Source organism: Tiliqua scincoides, chromosome 5, assembly GCF_035046505.1.
Source record: "Tiliqua scincoides isolate rTilSci1 chromosome 5, rTilSci1.hap2, whole genome shotgun sequence".
Taxonomy (NCBI): Eukaryota; Metazoa; Chordata; class Lepidosauria; order Squamata; family Scincidae; genus Tiliqua; species Tiliqua scincoides.
Window position 1 is genome coordinate 103,494,577 of NC_089825.1, and position 22,791 is coordinate 103,517,367.

General features: G+C 44.7%; 1 protein-coding gene across 1 annotated transcript; it reads right to left on the reverse strand.

The window, feature by feature from the left end:
• Positions 1-906: 906 nt before the first annotated feature.
• LOC136652757 (vomeronasal type-2 receptor 26-like) lies at positions 907-21,234 on the reverse strand. Its single transcript, XM_066629679.1, has 6 exons — positions 20,893-21,234; positions 20,566-20,783; positions 15,087-15,375; positions 9,642-9,830; positions 9,128-9,254; positions 907-1,808 (listed from the first exon to the last, which is right to left on the reverse strand). The coding sequence occupies exons 1-6, from the start codon at positions 21,232-21,234 to the stop codon at positions 907-909; spliced, it is 2,067 nt and encodes a 688-aa protein (XP_066485776.1).
• Between the last annotated feature and the right edge of the window lie 1,557 nt (positions 21,235-22,791).

Consider the following 22,791-nt stretch of genomic DNA (forward strand, 5'->3'; position numbering starts at 1 on the left):
TGAACCCCCTTAGGGGGTGGGATTTCCGGTAAAGAGGGGTGGGACTTCCGCTGTCAAAGATAGTTTGAAATGAAGTATGTAGTATATACTACTCCTTCCCCAAGTGACTAGGGGGACTAAGGGGACTGGTTGAAGTTTCATCTTGGCTAGCCTTATAGTTAGTGCTGGTTTGGGTCATGCTATTTTTCAGTTATCCAGGCTCATTTATCACTACTAAATGGTCCATCTCTGGCCAGGTCCCCTTTTCAAGGCAGTGGCTATGAAATAGAATGAAGTACTTCTGAGCATGAACAGAGTGCCTTTCCTTTACCCATAAGCAAACACAGTGTGATCTCTCACTCTTAGAATGGAGAGAAGGGATCAAACTAAGCCAGTGGTGGCAAATCTTTTGAGCTTGGTCAAAACTTAGGAACTGCTGGTGTGTGACTCACAGCCCTCCCTGAACAAAAGAGAAACAAATCTTTCTATATTCATTTATTTAATCAATACACCCCTACTTCATAAAGACTGCAAATGCAGATGTTATAGCAGTTATTCTGGGAAAGGAGTTCTAAAACAGGGGGGGCACCTCCAATAAGGCCACCAGCTTGTTAAGACTGTTCAATGCCAAGTCAGCTTCAGTTGGGCTACAAACAAATTGCCAGCCCATGTAGATGGTTCAGAACAGGAATTCTGTGCTTCCATCTCTTTGTCTCTGTCAGCAATCTGGTAGGTGATGTTCTGGTCCATCTGAAGAATCTGAATGGTTTTAGTGTCAGTCCCAATATACACCCCACTTTTTTTTTAAGTACTTTGCAATTCCTTTTTTACAAGGACCTTTCTTAAGCTCCTCTGTAATAAGTACAGTTGTTTATCCCAGATACATACAGAGGATCACAAATAATTAGCCTTTTAGAATCAATGTCCTTAATTTCTTTTCTCTACTAACAGTTTCTTGGTGTTGAGATCAGCTCTTAGAACAATAATGTAACATTTGGGGAAAAAGATGCAAGCTAACAGCCCAGTGTTGGAGGCCAGGATGGCAAACACTTCCACTGTCACAACTGTCTTCCCCTTGGTGCTCAGATAAGCTGGGAAAAAGGAGATCCAAACACTGCAGAAAACCAGCATGCTGAAGCTGATGAACTTGGCTTCATTGAAAGCATCTGGTAGTTTCCTAGCTAGGAAAGCCACAGTGAAGCTGATGGTGGCCAGAAAGCCCATGTAGCCCAGGACACAATAGAACATAATGAGGGATCCTTCATTACATTCCAGTATGATGTGCCCAATCTCTGCATGCATGTCAGAATCTGGGAATGGGGGAGAAGATGACAGCCATGCTGTACAGATACCTATTTGAATGAAGGAACAGGTCATAACAATGGAGTTGGTCACTTTCTGGTTTAGAAATGCCCTCATCTTGCTTCCAGGCTTGGAGGCCATGAAGACAAGGACCACCATGATAGTTTTTGCCAACACACAAGAAATAGCCACAGAGAAACTGATGGCAAATGCTGGTTGTCGCAGAATGCAGGTCATCTTTCCAGGTTTCCCAATGAATAGCAGGGAAGAGAGGTAGCAAAGCAGAATGGAGCTGAGAAGAACACAAGTGAGGTTCCGATTGTTGGCTTTCACAATGGGAGTATCCCAGTTCTTGAGGAAGGTTTGCATCACCAGACCTGTGATCACAGCACAGGAAATGGCAAGGGAAGCCATCACAATGCCCAGGGGCTTTTGGTAGGAAAGGAAGGATGGAGTTTTCAGAATGCATTGATCATGCTTCTCATTTGAATAATGGTTTTCTGCACATGGAACACAATGATCTGCATCTGAAAGGACATATTTGTTCCTGAGCTGGTTTCAGTCATACAGCCTGGTAGTTATTAAATAAATTGTCAAAAACATTTAGTTTTCAATTAATTTTGATGAGTTTTTTTTTTAAGTTAAATTAGAGATCAGTGAGATTATACAGTGTGTCCATAAAGTCCGTGTGCACTTTAAAAAATTTATAACTTTGTGCTTATAACAAATAGGTTATAACAAATAACTTATAACAAATAAGTATTTGTGCTAGAAAGAATCTGTAAAAAGTAGTAGAAAACTCAGTGTACCTAGTTTTTAATAAAGTTATTGAGCATTTCTTCAACACAATATTTTTAACAATTTTGCTAAACTTTAAAAATACTTTTTCAGAATTACTTATGACCCATGGCTTCAACGGAAGAAAAAGTAAACTGTGTCCTTTGGTTGGTTGAACTGAAATCTACTGTTGCTGTACGAAGAAAGTTTAGAATTGAATACAGTAAAGAACCACCTCATAGGAACTCTATTACCAAATGAATGAAGAAATTCAAAGAGACAGGCTCTGTCCATGATAAGCCATGGTCTGGCCCCCACATTCGCCAGAGTTGACTCCATTAGATTTTTTTTAATGGGGACATGTGAAAACAATTGTGTATGCAAGTAAACCTCATTCATTAAATGACTTGAAAGCTAAAATAGCTAATGTGTTTTCAGGCATTACTGTAAATCAATCGGCAAACGTTTTTGGAGAACCGCAAAGTCGTATTACCCTTTGTATTACTAATGATGGTGGACATGTGGAAACTTAAAAAAGTACAATAAAACAATAAAAAAATATAGATTTTCTTCTTTCTAATACTTTTTACAGATTCTTTCTAGCACAAATACTTACAAAGTTATAAATTATTTAAAGTGCACACGGACTTTATGGACACCCTGTATATGAAAAAAAATTGTTATTACAAGTTCTTTAAAGAGGCATTAACATGCAGTATGATCCATCAGCATGAGGAAATTGAGTCTCATGTTCTTTGCCAAGGGGATTTACCAGGGACTATGGTGCGAAAAGTCCCTGTTGATATGAGGATTCTGCAGTCAAGAGGGTTTCTACTAGAGCAGCCATTTGCAGCCTTTTTCAGCTCATGGCACACTGTCAAGGCACTAAAATTGTCAAGGCACACTCCCAGTTTTTTACTTACATTAAATTACTACATTACATTTAATTTTAATTAATACAATTAAATCATTACATGACAAAGGGCACAAGCCTAACCAGGTCTACTCAGAAGTAAGTCCTATTTTGTTCAATGGGGCTTACTCTCAGGAAAGTGTGGTAAGGATTGCAGCCAAAGGCTGGGGGGGGACATGGGGGGATGTGCCTAGTGGGACTTACTTCTGAGCAGACATGCCTAGGATTGGGCTTTTGGTTGCACTCTTTTTCTCAAATAAATGAGCAGGCAATTGGCACTTCTCTCTCCTCCTCTCCCCCACCCCAGCCCCTCCCACAGGCACATTCCCCCATCTCATAATTGCAGTTAGCACATCTCCTACTGTGCCTCCCCTCAAAAAGGTCCAGAATAACTTGCATCACATTCTCCCCCCCCCATTGCTGCTCCTGTATTTCAGAAAAGCATGACCAAAAGCCCAATCCTAGGCATCCTAGGAGAGTTTAGCATCTGGGCGAGGAGAAGGCAAGTAGACCTCTGAGTTTTGGAGGAGGAGGAAGACAACAAGAGGGTAAGTGTACTCATTCTAACGCTTTGTCTTTCTAACTCCCTGTCTTCTAACCTTAACCTTACCTTTAATTAAACCTTAAATCAAAATTGAAAGTTAGCACCATAAGGGAGGAGCAGAGTCCTACTCGTGAGTAAGAGCAGAGTCCTACTCGTGAGTAAGAGCCCAAGGGACAGGCATTTAAATCAAAGTTGAAAGTTAGCTGCACCTAAGGTAGCACCTAATCGAAGGAAGGGAGGAGGATAAAGTGGAAAGCAGGTTTTTCTACTTGTTTAAATTAAACCTATACTTAACCCAGGTTAAACCTAATCTAAGTTAGAACATAACCTAAACAGTTCAGTAAATTGGGACATAGGACACAGGATCTAGAGAGCAATAAATAATTAAACAAACACAAATAAAAACTAGCTTGAGGTTACAAAAACAGTCCAGCCTAAGAGAACAGAACTAGGAGGGAAAAAACCTAGTAAGGGGCAATTCCCAACCCATTAAGAGCCCCATTAGGCTAATCCAAGCAGTCCATTCAGGAGCCTGCAGAGTAGGTTATGCCCATCAGCAGCCTTGTTGTCTTCCTGAGCTTTTGTAAACTCACCTGGGAAGGCCAGCCCCCTTTCAATCAGGAAGGAAGGAGGGAGGAGGAGCCAGCCAGGAGTATAAAGCTAGGCCGGCCATCGCATGAGGCTCTCTCCAGACGTGTGTAGCCTCTGGGAACCCAGTGCCTCGGGAACTAAGTGCCAGGTAAGGCACGAGAGTTTAGCATCTGGGCGAGTTCAGCAGCAGGGTGAGGAGGCCAGGGCCCCATACACTGTCCTTCCTCTTCCCTTGAGAAGAGTGCTGCTATACAGTGTAGGGTTTATAAAAGGACCCCTAAATAAAACAACAACAACAACAACAACAAAAAGCTATGCAGTCAGACAGCCAGCAGCAGGGTGGGGGCTATCCAGTGTTCTGCATCGAGTGCCACATGTATGATTATATGCCTCTGGGGCATAAGTCATGGGTGTGTCCTCGGTGCAAGGAGCTCCAGGGTCTCAGGGAACGCGTCCGCTCCCTTGAAGCCTTGGTGGCCGACCTGGAGAAGCGCAAGCAGGCAGAGGAGGACCATGGGGAGACTTCTGGGGACAATCAGGCTTCGTCCCAACCTCAGGCGTGCAGCTCCTCGGCTGCCTGGGTGGGAAGTCTCGGGACTGGAGGACGTCATCCTGGAGAGGAGGGAAACAATCCCCTAGGGGGAACCCCTTCTCCAGGGGATAGGCCCATATCCGAACGCACTCAGGATACTCCTCAGCGGGAGGGGGGTCGGGGGCTTCTTGTAGTGGGGGATTCGATTATTAGAAACATAGAGAGGGGGGTTTGCGATGGATGTGAGGACCGCATGGTGACTTGCCTGCCTGGTGCAAAGGTTGCGGACATCACTTCTTGTCTAAACAGGCTAGTAGACAGTGCTGGGGGAGAGGTAGCGGCTGTGGTGCATGTCGGCACCAACGACGTGGGCAAGTGTAGCTGGGAGGTCCTGGAGGCCAAATTTAGGCTTTTAGGCAGGAAGCTGAAAGCCAGGACCTCAAAGGTAGCGTTATCTGAAGTGCTACCTGTTCCACGCGCAGGGCCAGCTAGGCAGGCGGAGATCAGGGGTCTCAATGTGTGGATGAGACGGTGGAGTAGGGAGGAGGGGTTTAGATTCGTTAGGCACTGGGGAACTTTTTGGGACAAGCGGGGCCTGTACAAGAGGGACGGGCTCCACTTGAACCAGAATGGAACCAGACTGCTGGCGCATAACATTAAAAAGGTGGCAGAGCAGCTTTTAAACTGATCCCTGGGGGAAGGCCGACAGGAGCCGAGGGGCATCCGGTTCGGGACTCCTCATCCCTATGGGATGAGGATGGGGAGGTTAGAGAACAACAAGACAAAGGCAGAGTAGGATTAGAAATTGGGAAAGGTAGTGTGATGGGATGTGATAGATGGTTTGGCACAATGAGAGGATGCGGGGACAAAGGAGCGAATAAGCAGCGCATCCTGGGGCATTCCGTGTACAAATGCTTTTATGCGAATGCCCGAAGTCTACGAGCAAAGGTGGGAGAACTGGAATGTCTGGTGTCAAGGGAAAATATTGACATAGTGGGCATAACGGAAACCTGGTGGAATGCGGAGAATCAGTGGGATACCGCAATCCCGGGCTATAAACTCTACAGGAGGGACAGGCAGGGGCGTGTTGGAGGTGGGGTGGCCGTTTATGTTAAGGAAGGGATAGAATCCAGCAAAGTAGAGATTGAAGGTGGGTCTGACTCCACCGTAGAATCTCTGTGGGTTAAATTACCAGGCTTGTGCAGCGATGTAATACTGGGGGTCCTCCAGACCAGAAATCGGATGGGGACCTTGAAATGAGGAAACAGATCAGGGAGGTGACAAGGAGGAACAGGGTTGTAATCATGGGGGACTTCAATTATCCTCATATTGACTGGGTCAATTTGTGTTCTGGTCACGATAAGGAAACCGGATTTCTTGACGTGCTAAATGACTGTGGCTTAGATCAGCTAGTCACGGAGCCCACCAGAGGACAGGTGACTCTGGATTTAATATTGTGCGGTATGCAGGACCTGGTTAGAGATGTCAATGTTACTGAGCCATTGGGGAACAATGATCATGCTGTGATCCGTTTTGACATGCACGTTGGGGGAAGAATACCAGGCAAATCTCTAACAAAAACTCTTGACTTCCGAAGGGCGGACTTCCCTCAAATGAGGAGCCTGGTTAGAAGGAGGTTGAAAGGGAGGGTAAAAAGAGCCCAATCTCTCCAGAGTGCATGGAGGCTGCTTAAAACAACAGTAATAGAGGCCCAGCAGAGGTGTATACCGCAAAGAAAGAAGGGTTCCACTAAATCCAGGAGGGTGCCCGCATGGCTAACCAGCCAAGTTAGAGAGGCTGTGAAGGGCAAGGAAGCTTCCTTCCATAAATGGAAGTCTTGCCCTAATGAGGAGAATAAAAAGGAACATAAACTGTGGCAAAAGAAATGTAAGAAGGTGATACTGGAGGCCAAGCGAGACTATGAGGAACGCATGGCCAGCAACATTAAGGGGAATAATAAAAGCTTCTTCAAATATGTTAGAAGCAGGAAACCCGCCAGAGAAGTGGTTGGCCCTCTGGATGGTGAGGGAGGGAAAGGGGAGTTAAAACGAGACTTAGAGATGGCAGAGAAATTAAATGAGTTCTTTGCATCTGTCTTCACGGCAGAAGACCTCGGGCAGATACCGCTGCCCGAACGGCCCCTCCTGACCGAGGAGTTAAGTCTGATAGAGGTTAAAAGAGAAGATGTTTCAGACCTCATTGATAACTTAAAGATCAATAAGTCACCGGGCCCTGATGGCATCCACCCAAGAGTTATTAAGGAATTGAAGAATGAAGTTGCAGACCTCTTGACTAAGGTATGCAACTTGTCCCTCAAAATGGCCACGGTGCCAGAAGATTGGAGGATAGCAAATGTCATGCCTATTTTTAAAAAAGGAAAGAGGGGGGACCCGGGAAACTATAGGCCGGTCAGCCTAACATCCATACCGGGTAAGATGGTGGAATGCCTCATCAAAGATAGGATCTCAAAATACATAGACGAACAGGCCTTGCTGAGGGAGAGTCAGCATGGCTTCTGTAAAGGTAGGTCTTGCCTCACGAACCTTATAGAATTCTTTGAAAAGGTCAACAGGCATGTGGATGCGGGAGAACCCGTGGACATTATATATCTGGACTTTCAGAAGGCGTTTGACATGGTCCCTCACCAAAGACTACTGAAAAAACTCCACAGTCAGGGGATTTGAGGACAGGTCCTCTCGTGGATTGAGAACTGGTTGGAGGCCAGGAAGCAGAGAGTGGGTGTCAATGGGCAATTTTCACAATGGAGAGAGGTGAAAAGTGGTGTGCCCCAAGGATCTGTCCTGGGACCGGTGCTTTTCAACCTCTTCATAAATGACCTGGAGAGAGGGTTGAGCAGTGAAGTGGCTAAGTTTGCAGACGACACCAAACTTTTCCGAGTGGTGAAGTCCAGAAGTGATTGTGAGGAGCTCCAGAAGGATCTCTCCAGACTGGCAGAATGGGCAGCAAAATGGCAGATGCGCTTCAATGTCAGTAAGTGTAAAGTCATGCACATTATATTCAATGGGGCTTACTCCCAGGAAAGTGGGGCTAGGAGAGGAACTTGAGAGCCCAGCCCAGGTGTGTCTACTCAGAAGTAAGTCCCATTATAGTCAATGGGGCTTACTCCTGGGAAAGTGTGGATAGGATTGTGGCCCAGCACCCTTCCTCTGAAAGTCCAAGGCAAGGCAAGGCAGGGAGGATCACGTTGGGGAGCTGCAGGCAACTGTGGCAAGGAGAAGGGACTTTTGTGGACCCTCAGCCAGCCCATTCTTAGGCTGGTGGCCTCAGCAGGCCCACTGGCTTCCTACCTGCTTGCCTGCCCCTGACTCCCTCCTTCTCACTCCTTGTTCTTGCCCAGATCTCCTCCAGGCTTCTCTGGCTGCCCAGTCAGCACACATGGCAAACAATGGACTTGATACCCAATCCTAGGCGTGTCTACTCAGAAGTAAGCCCCATAATAGTCAATAGGAAGAATGGAAAGGAGTGTATAATATGAGAATCAAAATGAGCAGCAAAAGTATGGGGAAAGGATGTGTCCACATTATGTGAGTTACCAAGCACCACAGACTCATGAGTACGAAAAGCCATGTTTGTTGAGGGCAAGATCAAAGACATACAGTCCCCAGTGCATAGCATCTTCCATAATCTCACCTCACAATTCCTCATATTTGGCACATCCCAAGTGGATTATTAGGAATACAAATTATGAAACTGGCAATGAATTCCCAAGCATTGCCCGGCCCAATCCTAGCCAATGCTGGCCCAGACTGTGCAGCAGTGCTGATACAGCCCCTGGCTGTTGATTGATTGATTGATTATAACTGACCTACTCCACCACTGCCTTGTCCTCAATGGGGCTTCTTAGATCTGTCTTGATTACTTCTAACCATCTGAGAGAATAATTGGACTGAAATGCAGTTTGATTTTTCGATACCTCATCTTGGTATCCACTTTTCTTTTTGAATTATTTTGTTTGGGCATTTGATTGGCTGTCATTTTATTTACCTTTTTGGAAATAAACTCTGAGGTCAAGAAAATAAACTTGAAGTAACTTGAAGATTCTTACCAACAAATGACTGATAACCCAATCCTGAGCTGCCCAGGGCGCAGGGCTGTAGCGGCCCAGAAAATGGCTGCTGCCGCATCCTGTGACTTTAGTCCCCTTCCCCCAGGTAAAGAGTGCAGCCCCGCAATGGGCCTACTCGATTCACTGCCAATCCACAGGTCAGTGGTGAATCAAGAGCCTCCACGTAGGGCAGCAAGCCCCACATGGAGGCCCTGGATCCAGTAGAGCTTTGTTCTACTGGTCCCACCTCACTTCCTCCCTGCTCCCTCCCCCAGAACACCTCCTCTCCGCCTCCACCCATGCCTCCACTTACCTCTCCGATGCTCCGTGGCCCTGCACTCACTCGGTGCTAGGGCCCATCTTTCAAAATGTCAAGAAGTCTTTGACAATGTCACCATCTACCAATTCTATGATTGCACTTACCTGTCTGATTAGAAATTGTGTTTTCTGAGCATGGGGTGCAATCATAGCAACAAATGGGCTTTCCCTCCTCAACTCTCCTGCTGTATCCAAGATGACAGCTTTCAACGCATGTGGAATGGGGTGGCACCTAATCAGTAAAAAAAATTGGATGGTCCTGTTGTTGGCAGAGCTGTGCAAATGAACTCATTCACAGCACAGCTGAATACGCAAAGCATATTTTTATACACTGCAAAATAAGATCTAACAAAGAAACTGATCATGGCCCTTTAGGCAAGGAGACATTAAAAAAAAAAAAAGAATGAGAAGTCTAATTAAAGTAGGAGAGGGCAACTCATAGGACTGAACTAGGAACTGAATTTGCAACTGCTTGCCCTACTGGTGAGGATGAAAACATACATATGATCAATTGTTCATGGAGAAATGGGATCGATAAAATGGGAAATAACCATGCAACACATATTCCAAATTCAGATTTATAGTATATCTAAACCTGCTTCAGTCTTTTGTTCCACACAATGGCATCATCATTGATAGTGAATTCTTGGCTGGGTGAAATCATTCCAACAGGGACTTTAAGGAAGGTTTGATTGGGGAAAGTGATCCAGTTGATGATATCATAGCCAGAGATGAATTCTCCATTTCTGAAGAAGACTTGATGCCCAGCACCATTGTTGAAATGGATGTTCTTCAGGAAAGGGTGGAGCTAGAGTGGGACAAAATACCATTAACAGAATCTATCAAAATTATCGCCCCCCCCCCGCCTTGCTGATGCAACTGAACTCCCAGTATACAAGCTTCATTACGTTGGGATGGCAATGATGGCGGTCTCTCCTAGATTAGTCAAAGTTCCCTTGTCCCAGGGTTAGTCTCTGCTGTCCAGTGGTTCTACTCTGACTTGCACTAGCGATGTTGCGGGTGCAAGTCCAAGTGAACTCAGGTAGGTGTATCAAGGCTGGGAAATGGGATAGAATATCGGTGGAGCTGCTATTGCTGCTTAGTGCCTCCTTCCTGCCCTGAACAGATTCTCATCCCCACCCCAGTCCCTGCCCTGTTCCGCCCACTATTGGGACTCTTGCAGGTGTCATTGCTGCTTGGCATGGCTGCTCATGGTTTAGGGTGGTGGCAGGGCTACGCTCTATGGTGCATCCCATTTTGTGACATGGCGGCACCCTAGGATTGGACTGAAATTTTCTGAATTTGAATCCTACAACGCAAGCAGAACTGCAATCATAGATATCCCGCTCAAACAGATTGGGAACTTCCAATGCTTTCTGCCCACTGCACAAGATATCTCAGAAACCCTTCAGAAAAGCATGCCTTGTGGCAGAAAGAGCTACACCTCAACAGGGGAACCTTGGTAAACCAGGAAACCCACATCCCAGTGGTACAAGTGGAAGTTCCTACTGGTCATGCAACAGCTCAGTTACAGCCAATCCTACCTAAGTGCCAGTAAAGCAATGCAGATTTTGCTGCATTCCACAGGGGACTTTTGTCTGCTGGTGGTCTCCTGAGGGTAAGGGGACATTTGTCCCCCTGACCCTGTGTACATCCTAGAAGCTGCTACAGGACAACTCAGACCCACACCAGGTCAATCACTGGTGCAAGTCGGTGTTGTTCTGTGCAGGTGAATCAGGCCTGGGAATGGGGCTGGGATTTGGCAATTGTCCCACTATTGATTCTGCCTCCTCCCCCATCACTTTCTTTCCACACACTTCTTCCCCATTCCACCCACCCCTACCATGGTACATCCCCTCCCTCCTCCCTCAAACCCCCTACATGGGCTTAGCTGCGTCAGCGAGCATCAATGGACCCACAAGTGCACAAGTGGTCACTATGGCCTTCCCACTGGTGGGCCCACTGCACTCAATGGGAAAGGCTGCTTTACGACATTTGTAAAGCACATCACTTGGGATGGGGATCGAATCAGGCATTAGCTACCAGCAATAATCACTAAGCATATAGTCTAGCATCCTGATGCCATTTTTATCATTGCACCTGAAGTGCATAGCAAGAGATTCCATTAAGGCAGCTGTCAGCTCTCCACTATGCCATCATTTCTTGTCAGTGTGAATTTACTGGGGTATATATCTTCTGGGGTGTTTTTTAGCAACATTAGTGAATCTAGCAAAGTTGGTAAGAACCTGCAGTGATTCAGCCATTCTGCTATTCAATATTTTAGGTCTGACTTGGGTAGGAATAAGAATTTTCTCTCACTTTCCTATCAGCTAGACAACATTCAACATGTATTCATTCATGTTGGCTATTTTTATCCTACTCTGTACCCACTTTCTTGCAGTAAGTTTTCTACTGACCAGTTTGCTGTGTGATTTCAGACATCAGGGAAGATCACAAACTATCCCCACATTGCAGCTGAGGAGTTGAGAGAGAGAGAGAGAGAGAGAGAGAGAGAGAGAGAGAGAGAGAGAGCCTTGCCTAACAACACTTAGTGATAATGGAGAGGTGAGATCCATTCAGTCCTAAATCTCAGCTCACTGTTATATCCACCACATCACATCAACTCGTGTTCATTCTAACAGTGATTTTACCTGCCATGGCTGAACAATGAAAGATTTGGATTTGCTTCTGTGTTGCAGGGCTCGTTTTTTGGTCAAGTGGATGTAGTCATGCAGGGCATGTGCCACAGCATAGACAGCATTGTAGATACCATAGCTCTCACCAGACATACTCATCTCAAAGAGGGACATGGGCGGTTTCCTCAGTTTATTTTTCCCTTTACATTTTTGACAGTATATGAATTCCAAGTCCCATAGCATACAGAGAAAGTTCCTGAGTGTCTCATCAGGCTTTAACATCAGAAGAAAGTCTTCAAATTCTGGTACTGCATTTGTGTGAAATAAGAAAGAGAATGTTCCATGTAAAATGTTTGTCCCTGCCAATGCTTCGCCAATGACACCAATAGCCCAGTTAGGTGGCATGATCCAGACCTTCCCTATATAGGTCCCTTGATTAGAATCCATAAATTCTATGTAATTTGTAAACCACATGAGCCACTTTGAGTCCCCACCCACAACAATCACTTTGACTTCAGTTATTAACATGGTTGATTGAACCTCCTCAATTTTTGAAAAATAACTTTCATCAAAATATGGTTGGTCTTCATTCCTCAGCAACCATGCAATGCAAATGCTGTTCAGAGAAAGTAGAGGTGTGAGACTCTGAACAAAGTTTTCTCCATCATCATCATCTGAAACCACAAGGCCAATCCATGTCCATCGGAAATGCCGGACTAGCTGGACAACCCCAATGTGATGGAGAGATTCTCTTGGTGCAGTCCAGTAAAAGGAAGGAAAGTCTGTTCTTCCACTGCCCGGCCTCTCAGCTATACCATAAGTGAACTAGAGAAAGGAAGAACATTACCTATATCTAGAAGATATAACAGGTTTCCACTGACATGGTTTCTCAAATGATTCAGTCATACATCTTTCTCTTCTTTCTACTTTGATTACATCCCACAGGTATTTATTATCATATTGATGAGAATATTTCTGTCTCACCTTTCATCAGGTCCTGCTCATTGGACATCTAATGAACAAGCCATGGTGGTAAGGACATGGCAGCTGAAAGGCCCTTTAAGTGGGCATGGCCTCAGGCAGGGCTATGGTGGGATGAAAAGGTGGAATAGAAAGGGTGGTGTGGCAATTAGAAGACCCTGATGACACTCAGGGAGGCTAAGTATATAAGAGGATGGCTGGTGACCAGATAGAGTTTGAGGGCTGGCCCATTGAAGCAATCCTCCCACCCTACCCCCAGCATGAAGCAGAGGGCAATGGTCATTGTAATTCCCAACACATGTATACTCTGAGGCCTCTCTGTGGAGAGAGAAGCATCTGTGAGCCTGAGAAAAGCCTCTGGACCTGACTGGAGCACAGCTCTGATTAGGTTTGGAGGGCTTGAGGGTGGGCCTGGTTTGGTACAGCACATTATGAAATCAGCTAGTGCCAGTTCCGTGGATAACATGGACCTCCTGTACTCTTTGTTAATTTGTATGTTTTCATCCAATCAATGAAATGTACACTGCAGGAGTATAACTAACAGTCCAATCCTGTTCCCCCACTACATTACAGCATGCAGCCATGCCAATGGTCAACACTGCCTGAAATGGTGGAAGGGAGCAATCAGACAGTCTGCAGGAGGTATATAGGCCATCCACTTATCTATGGATCTCCTCAGACCCTCATGAGCCATTTGGCTGGTGGATGCCCAGAAGAGCCGGCAGATGGGTTGCAAAATGAGGGATAGGATCCGGTGAAAGTGAATGACACTGGATCCACCCCCTCCTGCCTTCAACGTCCCCCTGGTTCCTTCCCGTCACCACCCATGAACCACCCTCCACACAAGTCTACAAGCCCTGCTGCTGTCTGGGTATCCACAGCAGCAGGCTACAGTTGCCTTGCAGCAGCCGCCTCAAATGGTCTGGCAGTCATGCAATCTTGGCACGGTGGAAGAGTCTTTTGCTCCAGTAGGATGCGAGTCCCACTGTTATAGAAGGCCCACAGGACACAGCCGTGGGTCTTGAAAATGTTTCCAGCTTCCAAAGTGACAAGTTCAATTTTCCGTTCTTCCTTTTCCAGTCATAAGAAGGAAAATGCAGCAACTTTTCAGTGAAATTTAAAATGCTACTATGAAAATGCATGCATGAAGATGTCTTTGACCAAATGTAATATAGTGAGCACAAGTCATAGAAATGTATGAGGTATACAGTGACTATGCTTATAAATAACAGTCCCCTGTTGCTGTATAGTAAAAAGGCTTTTCACTGTAATTTATCTGAAGAGAAAGGGTCCAATCCTATCCAACCTTATTATTATTATTATTATTATTATTATTATTATTATTATTATTATTATTATTAACAGTACTTATTAACCTTCCAGCATTGATGCAGCTGTGCCAACTCGGTCATGGAGGTTTCCTCAAAGTAAGGGAACTTTCCCTTACTTTGGGGCTGCATTGCAATAACTGACAGTCCAATGTTGTTCCCCCACTACATTATAGCATGCAGCCATGCCAAGGGACAACACCGCCTGCAATGGTGGGAGGCAGCAATCAGACAGTCTGCAGGAGGTATGTAGGCCATCCACTTATCTGTGGATCTCCTCAGACCCTCATGAGCTATTTGGGTGGTGGATGCCCAGAAGAGCCATCAGATGGGTTGCAAAATGAGGGATAGGATCCAGTGAAAGTCAATGACACTGGATCCACCCCCTCCTGCCTTCAACATCCCCCTGGTTCCTTCCCGTCCCCACCCATGAACCACCCTCCACACAAGTCTACAAGCCCTGCTACTGTCTGGGTATCCACAGCAGCAGGCTACAGTTGCCTTGCAGTAGCTTCCCAGCAGTCATGCAATCTTGGCACGGTGGAAGGGCCTTTTACTCCAGTAGGATGCGAGTCCCACTGTTATAGAAGGTCCATAGGACACAGCTGTGGGTCTTGAAAATGTTTCCGGCTTCCAAAGTGACAAGTTCAATTTTCTGTTCTTCCTTTTCCAGTCATAAGAAGGAAAATGCAGCAACTTTTCAGCTGACTGTTGTGAAATTTAAAATGCTACTATGAAATTGCAAGCATGAAGATGTCTCTGACCAAATGTAACATAGTGAGCACAAGTCATAGAAATGTGTGAGGCATACGGTGTCTATGCTTATAAATAACAGTCCCCTGTTGCTGTATAATAAAAAGGCTTTTCACTGTAATTTATCTGAAGAGAAAGAGTCCAATCCTATCCAACCTTCCAGCACTGATGCAGCTGTGCCAACAGGGTATGCACTGCATCCTGCATGGATGGGGGGGGGGGGCGTTCATGGAGGTTTCCTCAAAGTAAGTGAACTTTCCTCCCTTACCTTGGGGCTGCATTGCAGCTGCATCGGTGCTGGAAAGTTGGATAGGATTGGGCCTTAAATCTACACGGAAAGTGCCCAACCATGCCCCATACACATACCTGCGGAATCTTGTAGACATTGAACATATTGGCCATTTGGAGGGAGTTTTCTTTAGTGAATCCCCCAATGACAGACAACACATTTTTCCTATCGCACTTGTAATTGGGGCCGAGCTTTGGCTGTGTGAATAAGAGGTCCAGGATTCTTTCGTAGTTGCTCCTTGAATTAAACAGGTTGTCATAGATGTGGAATCCCAAGGTGGTGTTGGGCAAGAGCCTGGGATTTTTATTGATCTCGTGAATGGCAAACATCAAGGAGAGGGCATGCTGGTAATATGGAATCCCTCTTCTGAAATGAAGTTAATACTGAGGCTCAGAAAATGCTATCTGAGATCATATACATTGAACAACCACCATTGCTCTGTAGACCCACAGATATGTGTCATAATTATTACTTATAACAATTGTATAATACAGTATTATTATTATTATTATTATTATTATTATTATATTTTCACACAGTCAGATATTTTGGCTGGATTGTTTTATCCAGACACTGAGTCCTTCCCATGGACCTGGGATGCTCTTCAGGGTGTTTTGGGACAGCACCAAGGGTGCCAATCACCCCTGGCATCACTTGGGTCTTCTTCTACCACAGCCTCTCAATTTCTACTTGGAAATCTTTGTATTTTATTATTTTTTCCAGCTCATTTTCCTCCACTCTGCTGTCCCTTTGTTTTGCTATATAGATGATTTTGACTTGTTTTTATTTCTTCTCAACTACAGTTACGTCTGGTGTATTGTGCAATAGATGTTTGTCTGTCTGTAGTCAGAAATCCCATAATATTTTGGGATCTTCATTTTCAGTGACCTTTTAAATTTGTGGTCCCACCAGTTTTTGGCTGCAGGTAGCTTGTATTTTCCACAGATGTTCCAGTGTATCAATGTTGCTACCTTATCATGCCTTTGTTTGTAGTCTGTGCAGTCTTTTTACAGTAAATAAACTGGCGTTAAATAATTTCTCATTGTTAACCATTTTAAGTACATCCTCTTGCCTATCCTTTGTATATTCTTCCAGGCCTCTATTTTCTTCCTCTACTGTTAGATGGACTTGCAGCATTCCTCTTCCACCTGAACTGTGAGGGAGATACAGTCTGACCACATGACTGCAAGGGTGCAGAGCATGGTTGACGGTCATTATTTTCCTGGTCTTAATGTCTTTAGCTCTGCCTGTGTCCAGTCTACAATTGCTGCAGTGTATCTAATGATGAGTATAGCCCAGGTATTTATGGCTTGTATAGTGCTCCCATTGTTAAGTTTGGAGTTCAGAAATTTTCTGACTCTCCTGATGTATTCAGTTTCAATCTTTCAACTTCAATGTTTGATGCTGTCTGCCTGAAATATGTGCAGATATTTATCGTGTTCTTTCTTATCCAAGTTCTTAATACTGGCAATTGGGTAATTCTATTCCTTCAGTTTTTATTATTTTCCCTCTATTCATTATTAAGGCAGCACACTTATCTATTCCAAACTCCATTGCAATATCATTATATATATATGAATGGTGCTTATGAATGATTCTATTTCAGACTGGGACTTTCTATATAACTTCAAATTGTCCAGGCAGAGCAGACAATTTATTATTATTATTATTATTATTATTATTATTATTCTGACTAATGATGAATGACAATGTCACTATTATATATAATATTATATGTTGTTGTGATTATTTATATAAACATTTGACTGTTCCCTAGGTTAAAGCAAACTGAGGTGTGGATTGACTGAGAAGCATTTATTTGCTCAGGTCAGAGCCAACAGAAACAGGAGGATCTGACCCAGACCCACAAGTGCAGTGACTTTTTAAACTGTTTTAGTAACCACTCTACACAGAGAGCCCAAATATACCTGGTTACGCAAGATTTTCAAAGTGCAAGTTCAAAAATACTACTCCCACAGAAATCAGGTCAATCAAGCACATATTCAATAAAAGAAGAATAAAAGTTGACCCACGGACAGTATCAGTACATGTTGACTCAGCCCATTAATTTTTTACACTTGACAGAAGTCAGAGGTTAATTAAATATTAATCAGTATTGGAGCCTATTAGTAGACATTTTGAAATTTCCAACAATTGATTTGATCTATTTCTAGTGTTGCAAACCCTTGAAGAACTTAAAACTCTTTAATTATGGGAAAATTATGTGCGCTAATAAATTCATTATAAATAAGAATTGAATGGATCTATCTGTCCCAATCACTACAGATTCATTACGTGGTAATCAGAGTTCCAGGTAAACTCTGGAACTTCCTCTTGCAGCTGTTAGAGACCCTGGACCTCATCAGGTAAATATCAATTTCCTTTACAATAATCAAGGAGATCTTACCCAGAAATGTTATGAGTGTTATCTGGAACTTCTCTAAAATTAAGTAAATTTGATAAAGAAATTATTAAGCAAAGGATCCCCCCAACGATGGCTTCTCCTGGCTTATACACATTGTCTTGGAGAGTTCTAAAATCATAGGACTCTATTCTGCCCTGGCACACAACAGGGAGGAACAGCAACTGGAAAAACAAGCCCACGAGTAGCAATCTAACTATAGATACATTCTTAGCCATGCCACAGCTACACATAGTCACCTCCACAAGCAGAATAGTGGACGGAATGAGTTCAACAGCTTTCCTGAATATCACCCTCCCCCCCCCCCCACACACACACAGCTGAGTGACCCTCTGCAAACAGCATAGAAGTGAGCTGAGGATTTAACTGCATATGTTTTTCACTTGAATTTTGTTTTGAAGGTAGGGGAGAAAATCACTGTTATTTTGATAATTATGAAGCAGATAAAAACCTCCCTGAGACAGAAGACATCTATTTCTCCCTGAGGTCACACAGGCTCAGATGGGGCAACTTGAAATATGTTTGTTCCATTCATCTCAGCCAAACCTCTCTGAAATAATAGGTGAAAAACTTGCACTCTCTTAGAGTTAGGCAATGCTTGGACGTAAACAATGACTCCAGGTGGGTTTTTTGGTGATAAAATAAAAACACATCGCACCATGTTCTGCATTTCTCAGTTTTGATTAAATAAATAAATAAATCTGTGAGAAAATTACTCTTTAACACAGTCGTTACTCCAGCACCCCCCAAAGAATGCCAGAAGCTATGTCTTTAGAATTTAATGAGCAACTTTACTGATGTTACCAATAATTCTGCAACAGGGTAAACTGAGGGTAAACCCAAAAACCCTCCCAAATGTGAGGGGTGCTAATGGGGGAAATGGCCCTAGAGGTCTTCATCCCCCGTCTCGTAGGGAGTCCACCTGACTCCAGGCATCACTTAAAGATCATTAAGTCCACCTTTCAACGTTGCCCAAAAGTAGGGGTAAGGCAGCAGAATTGCCAGGCCTGCAGGACCCTTCCATGACAGGCCTGGCCAACCCAGACAAGGGGCTTGCCAACCAGCCTCCTCAAGCATCATGGGAGCAGCCCTGGCTCATCCCTTGGTCTTACTGCTTTAGATTGGACACCACGAAATACTCTGCCTACCCCACCCTGCACTGCTAATGCCTTTACCTAGGTTAACATTTCTCCTAACCATTAGTCACCTTAACTCTTGGGATGGATAGAGCGGATAGGGGGATGTTCTTTTCCTTCTCACACAACACCATAACCAGGGGCATCCATTTAAACTGAGCATTGGGAGAGTTAGGACAGATTAAAGAAATTATTAATCAGTGGAACGCCTTGCCACACAACAGTGGGAAAGACATTATGCATGCAATGGATAGGGGGAAGTTCTTTTCCCTCTCATCCAACACTACAACCAGGGGACATTCACTCACACTGAGTGTTGGGAGAGTTAGAACAGACCAAAGAATATTGTTCTTACCCAGCGTGTCATTAACCTTGGGAACTCCTTGCCACAGGATGTGGTTATAGTGTCTGACCCTAATGCCTTTAAAAGGGGACTGGGCAAATTTCTGGATGAAAAGTCCATCACAGGTTACAAGCCATGATGGGCATGTGCAACCTTCTGATTTTTGAAGTGGGCTACCTCAGAATGCCAGATGTAAGGGAGTGGCACCGGGATGCAGTTCTCTTGATGTCTTGTGTGCTCCCTGAGGCATCTGGTGGGCCACTGGTTGGTACAGGAAGCTGGATTAGATGGGCCTTTGCCCTGATTCAGCGGGGTTCTTCTGATGTTCTTATGCCACTCTTGGGAGATGGTGGTGCCTGGGATGAGCCTTTCATGTGGGAATGTGAGAAAAGGGGACACCTATTATGCTTGCTGGGACTGTTGCATACTGGTAGAAGGTGCACCTCTTCAAAAGAAGAGAAATTCAGTTGACCTGAAGCCCTAGCTTGCCTCCTCTGTACATGTTAATCACGTGTTGTCTAGTTGTATCTTATCACTTATTTCTCCAATAAAAAAGGTTTAAAAATAAATAAACAAATAAGAGATTAACAAGTTGTGAGTTCCTGCACCTTTTTTTTTTTTTTTTTTCCAAAGAAACACTGCTCCTAACCATTAGTCACCTTAACTCAACAAGCAGTCCAGGGTAGGTGAAAAAACCACCATCCTCATGCCAATCTATATGGTAGCCAAGAATTCCTGCCCGGCCCTCAAAGAGCGGCCAGCTATCCTCAGACTAGTCAAGCACAGGTGGGTGGGGGTTGCAAGCCAGAAGCCAACTGAGCTGCCCAGGTGCACGCACACCTGCCGCCTCCCCCGCTGCACAGCCCATCCGCTAACAGCCATAGCCTGCTGTCGGCCGGGGGGGAGGGCCATCCCAGAAGGCGCTATGGCTGCCTTTCTCAAACATGTTAGCACTGGACCCACTTTTTAGAACAACAATCAGTCAGGACTCACTGGAAGTGATGTCATTAACCTAGAAATGATGTCATCAAGCAGGAAAGTTTTAAACACTCCCCATACAACAAAAATCAAATCTAATTAATTAAGGGCACAATCCTAACCCACTTTCTACCTCCAACATAAGGGCAATGCATTTCTGATGTAAGGAAAAATATTCCCTTACTCTGAGGAGGCCTCCATGAGTGCTACCGAACTATAGGATACAGCACATGCCCAATTGGCACAGCTATGCCAGTGCTGAAAAGTTGGTTAGGATTTTGACCTAAGTAAATTTGCAATAAGTTTAATTTTAAAAAAAATTAAAATAGAGAAGAACCCTCCTAACCCTCACAAAACTTTCAGTTTTCAAAAAATTCCCCAAACATCCCAAATGCTGCAACCCTATCCACACTTACCCGGGAGTATGCCCCATTGACTTTCATTGTTAAAAGCCTATTTATGGTAGTCTGTGAAAAAGTACAGATCTGTAACATTTCCCCAAATGCAGTTACATCCCTTGGTAGCATCAAGTCTAATATATTAAAAATAAAATACACTTTGAAACAAATGGGGACCCACTTGAAATTGGTTTACGATTCACCTAGTGGGTCCTGACCCACAGTTTGAGAAACACTGATCTAACACTTCTACATATTCTCTAATACAGGGGTGCTCACACTTTTTCGGCTTGAGAGCTACTTTGAAACCCAACAATCGCATACATCATAGCTCTGATTAGTGATTTCATAGCGCCTGAGCGGCAGTCTGGGCTGAAATGCTCCACGTGGGTCTTCTGAAGGCCCAAAATGTCACAGAAAGTTGTACGGCCTTCTTGATATCCTGGAACCTTCGGGGTCTTTGGAGAACCGGGACATTCTTTCTCCTCTGGGGATTCCTTTAACAAATAAAAAAACAAACTTAATTTCTAATATTTTCTGCTTTCTAACCCATTAATACAACAATGAGTATCAATCATGTCTGCAAAAAAAAAAAAAAAAAGTTACCTGCGCAATATTGATTGCCGCGGCCTCCGGAAACTCGGATACTGTGTGGAAAAGCACAAACCCACAGTCACAGCCATTTGGGGGAAAACGCACAGTCTCTTCTTCCCACGCTAGCTTGTAAAGAAGCTCCATAGGTATCGGCATATGAAATTCTTCACTAACAACGATTTCACAACAGCGGTTTTTCTTCCTTGGTGGAGACCCCATCAAACGCTCAGAGAATGAAGCCGAGTGGGGGAGGTTCTCAAACACTGATCTGAGCACCCTGGTGTTAGGCGATTCGGGAGGGCCTTGAGAATCAGTCGGGCTGACCAGGGTCTCTGGGTCTTCGGGGCTATCCATCTTGATCAATTGCCAAGCATGCCAAGCATGATTTTCACAAGCGGGGGGCTTCTGGGGAGTCCCATCCCAGAAGGCGGCACATTCTCCTTCTCTTCAGGGCTCTCCATCTTGAGCAATTCCCTAGCAGGGGTTTCAGACTCCATCTGGGGAGTCTCGATCCTGGCAGGCGAAGAGGGTGAGCTTTTCAGAGGGGAGGCCATGGCTGCAGCAGGCTGAATGGTTTTCTCCCTCCCCTGAAAGCCAGGGTCTTAAATACATGGGGCATGCCCAGGCCTGTTCCCATACCCTTTTCCCCCTGCAGTGGTCCAAGAACTATGAAACCCCTTCCTATTTGTCAGTGGTGATGGGACGAGTGGTTTGAGGGGTCACATGAACCCCTTTCCCGCAGTTCATTCGCTGGCTCCCTTTCCTGCCAAACCATATATCCTGGTGCCACAAAACCCCTCCCTAGTGGTCGGCGGGGATGGGGAGAGTGGTTTGAGGGGTCACATGAACCCCTTTCCTACACTTTATTGGCAGGCTCCTATTCCCACCAAACCATATATCCTGGTGCCACAAAATCCCTTCCTACTGTTCGGTGGGGACGGGGAAAGTTGTTTGAGGGGTCACATGGACCCCTTTCCAACACTTTATTGGCAGGCTCCTTTTTCCACCATACCAAATGTCAGGGTGCTACAAAACCCCTCCCTAGTGGTTGACGGTCTTGTGGGAGTTGTTTGAGGGGTCACTTGAACCCCCTAAGGGGGCAGGATTTCCGGTAAAGAGGGGCGGGACTTCCGCTGTCAAAGATAGTTTGAAATGAAGTATGTACTATATACTACTCCTTCCCCAAGTGACTAAGGGGACTGGTTGAAGTTTCATCTTGGCTAGTCCTCATTTTCTGAGCCTGGTCTCAGAAGCTGTGGTGTTTGTTGGAGAAAAGAGTTAAGTCTCCTTCCACACTCTAAAAAAAACAGACCTGGGATAAAGTGCTGCGTTTTCTCTCTAAGTTCATCTCACATGGAAAGGGCAAACTTTATAACCTCACTTTGGATTTCTTTGACCAAAGTAGCAACCTGTCTTCCAAGTGCCTGCCTTACTCTCTGTTGTGAGTGACCTCTTGGGAAGAGAACACTGTGTAGCTCTCCAGGCCCTGCTTTTCCCACAAAGATGCTGACCTCTTTTGATAGGCTTCCATCCAGGCAAAAGCACATTTACCAAGCTGTGCGATAGAATGATTAAAGCCTTTTTGCCCCATGTACATAGCCTGACCTGGAATGCATGCAAGATGAAACCAGCCAAAATGCGCAAACTACTCTTGAGAAGCAGCCTGCCTCCTTCCAGATGATGCCTGCATTTCTGTGGTCCTTCTTTCCTTTTCTTCAATTTGTCTTGAGGTGTATTTTCATTGATTTTGTGGGTTTCTATTTCCTTTCCTGTGGTTTAGGTAAAATTTCTTTATCATTCAATGGTTAAGTCTCTTCTACAGGCATGTCTATGTAAACTGAGGCTAGCTCTTGGACTGCAGAAGCAAGTTGTATGAAAACAATTCCAGCGTTGGCACTTATGTATGGGTTA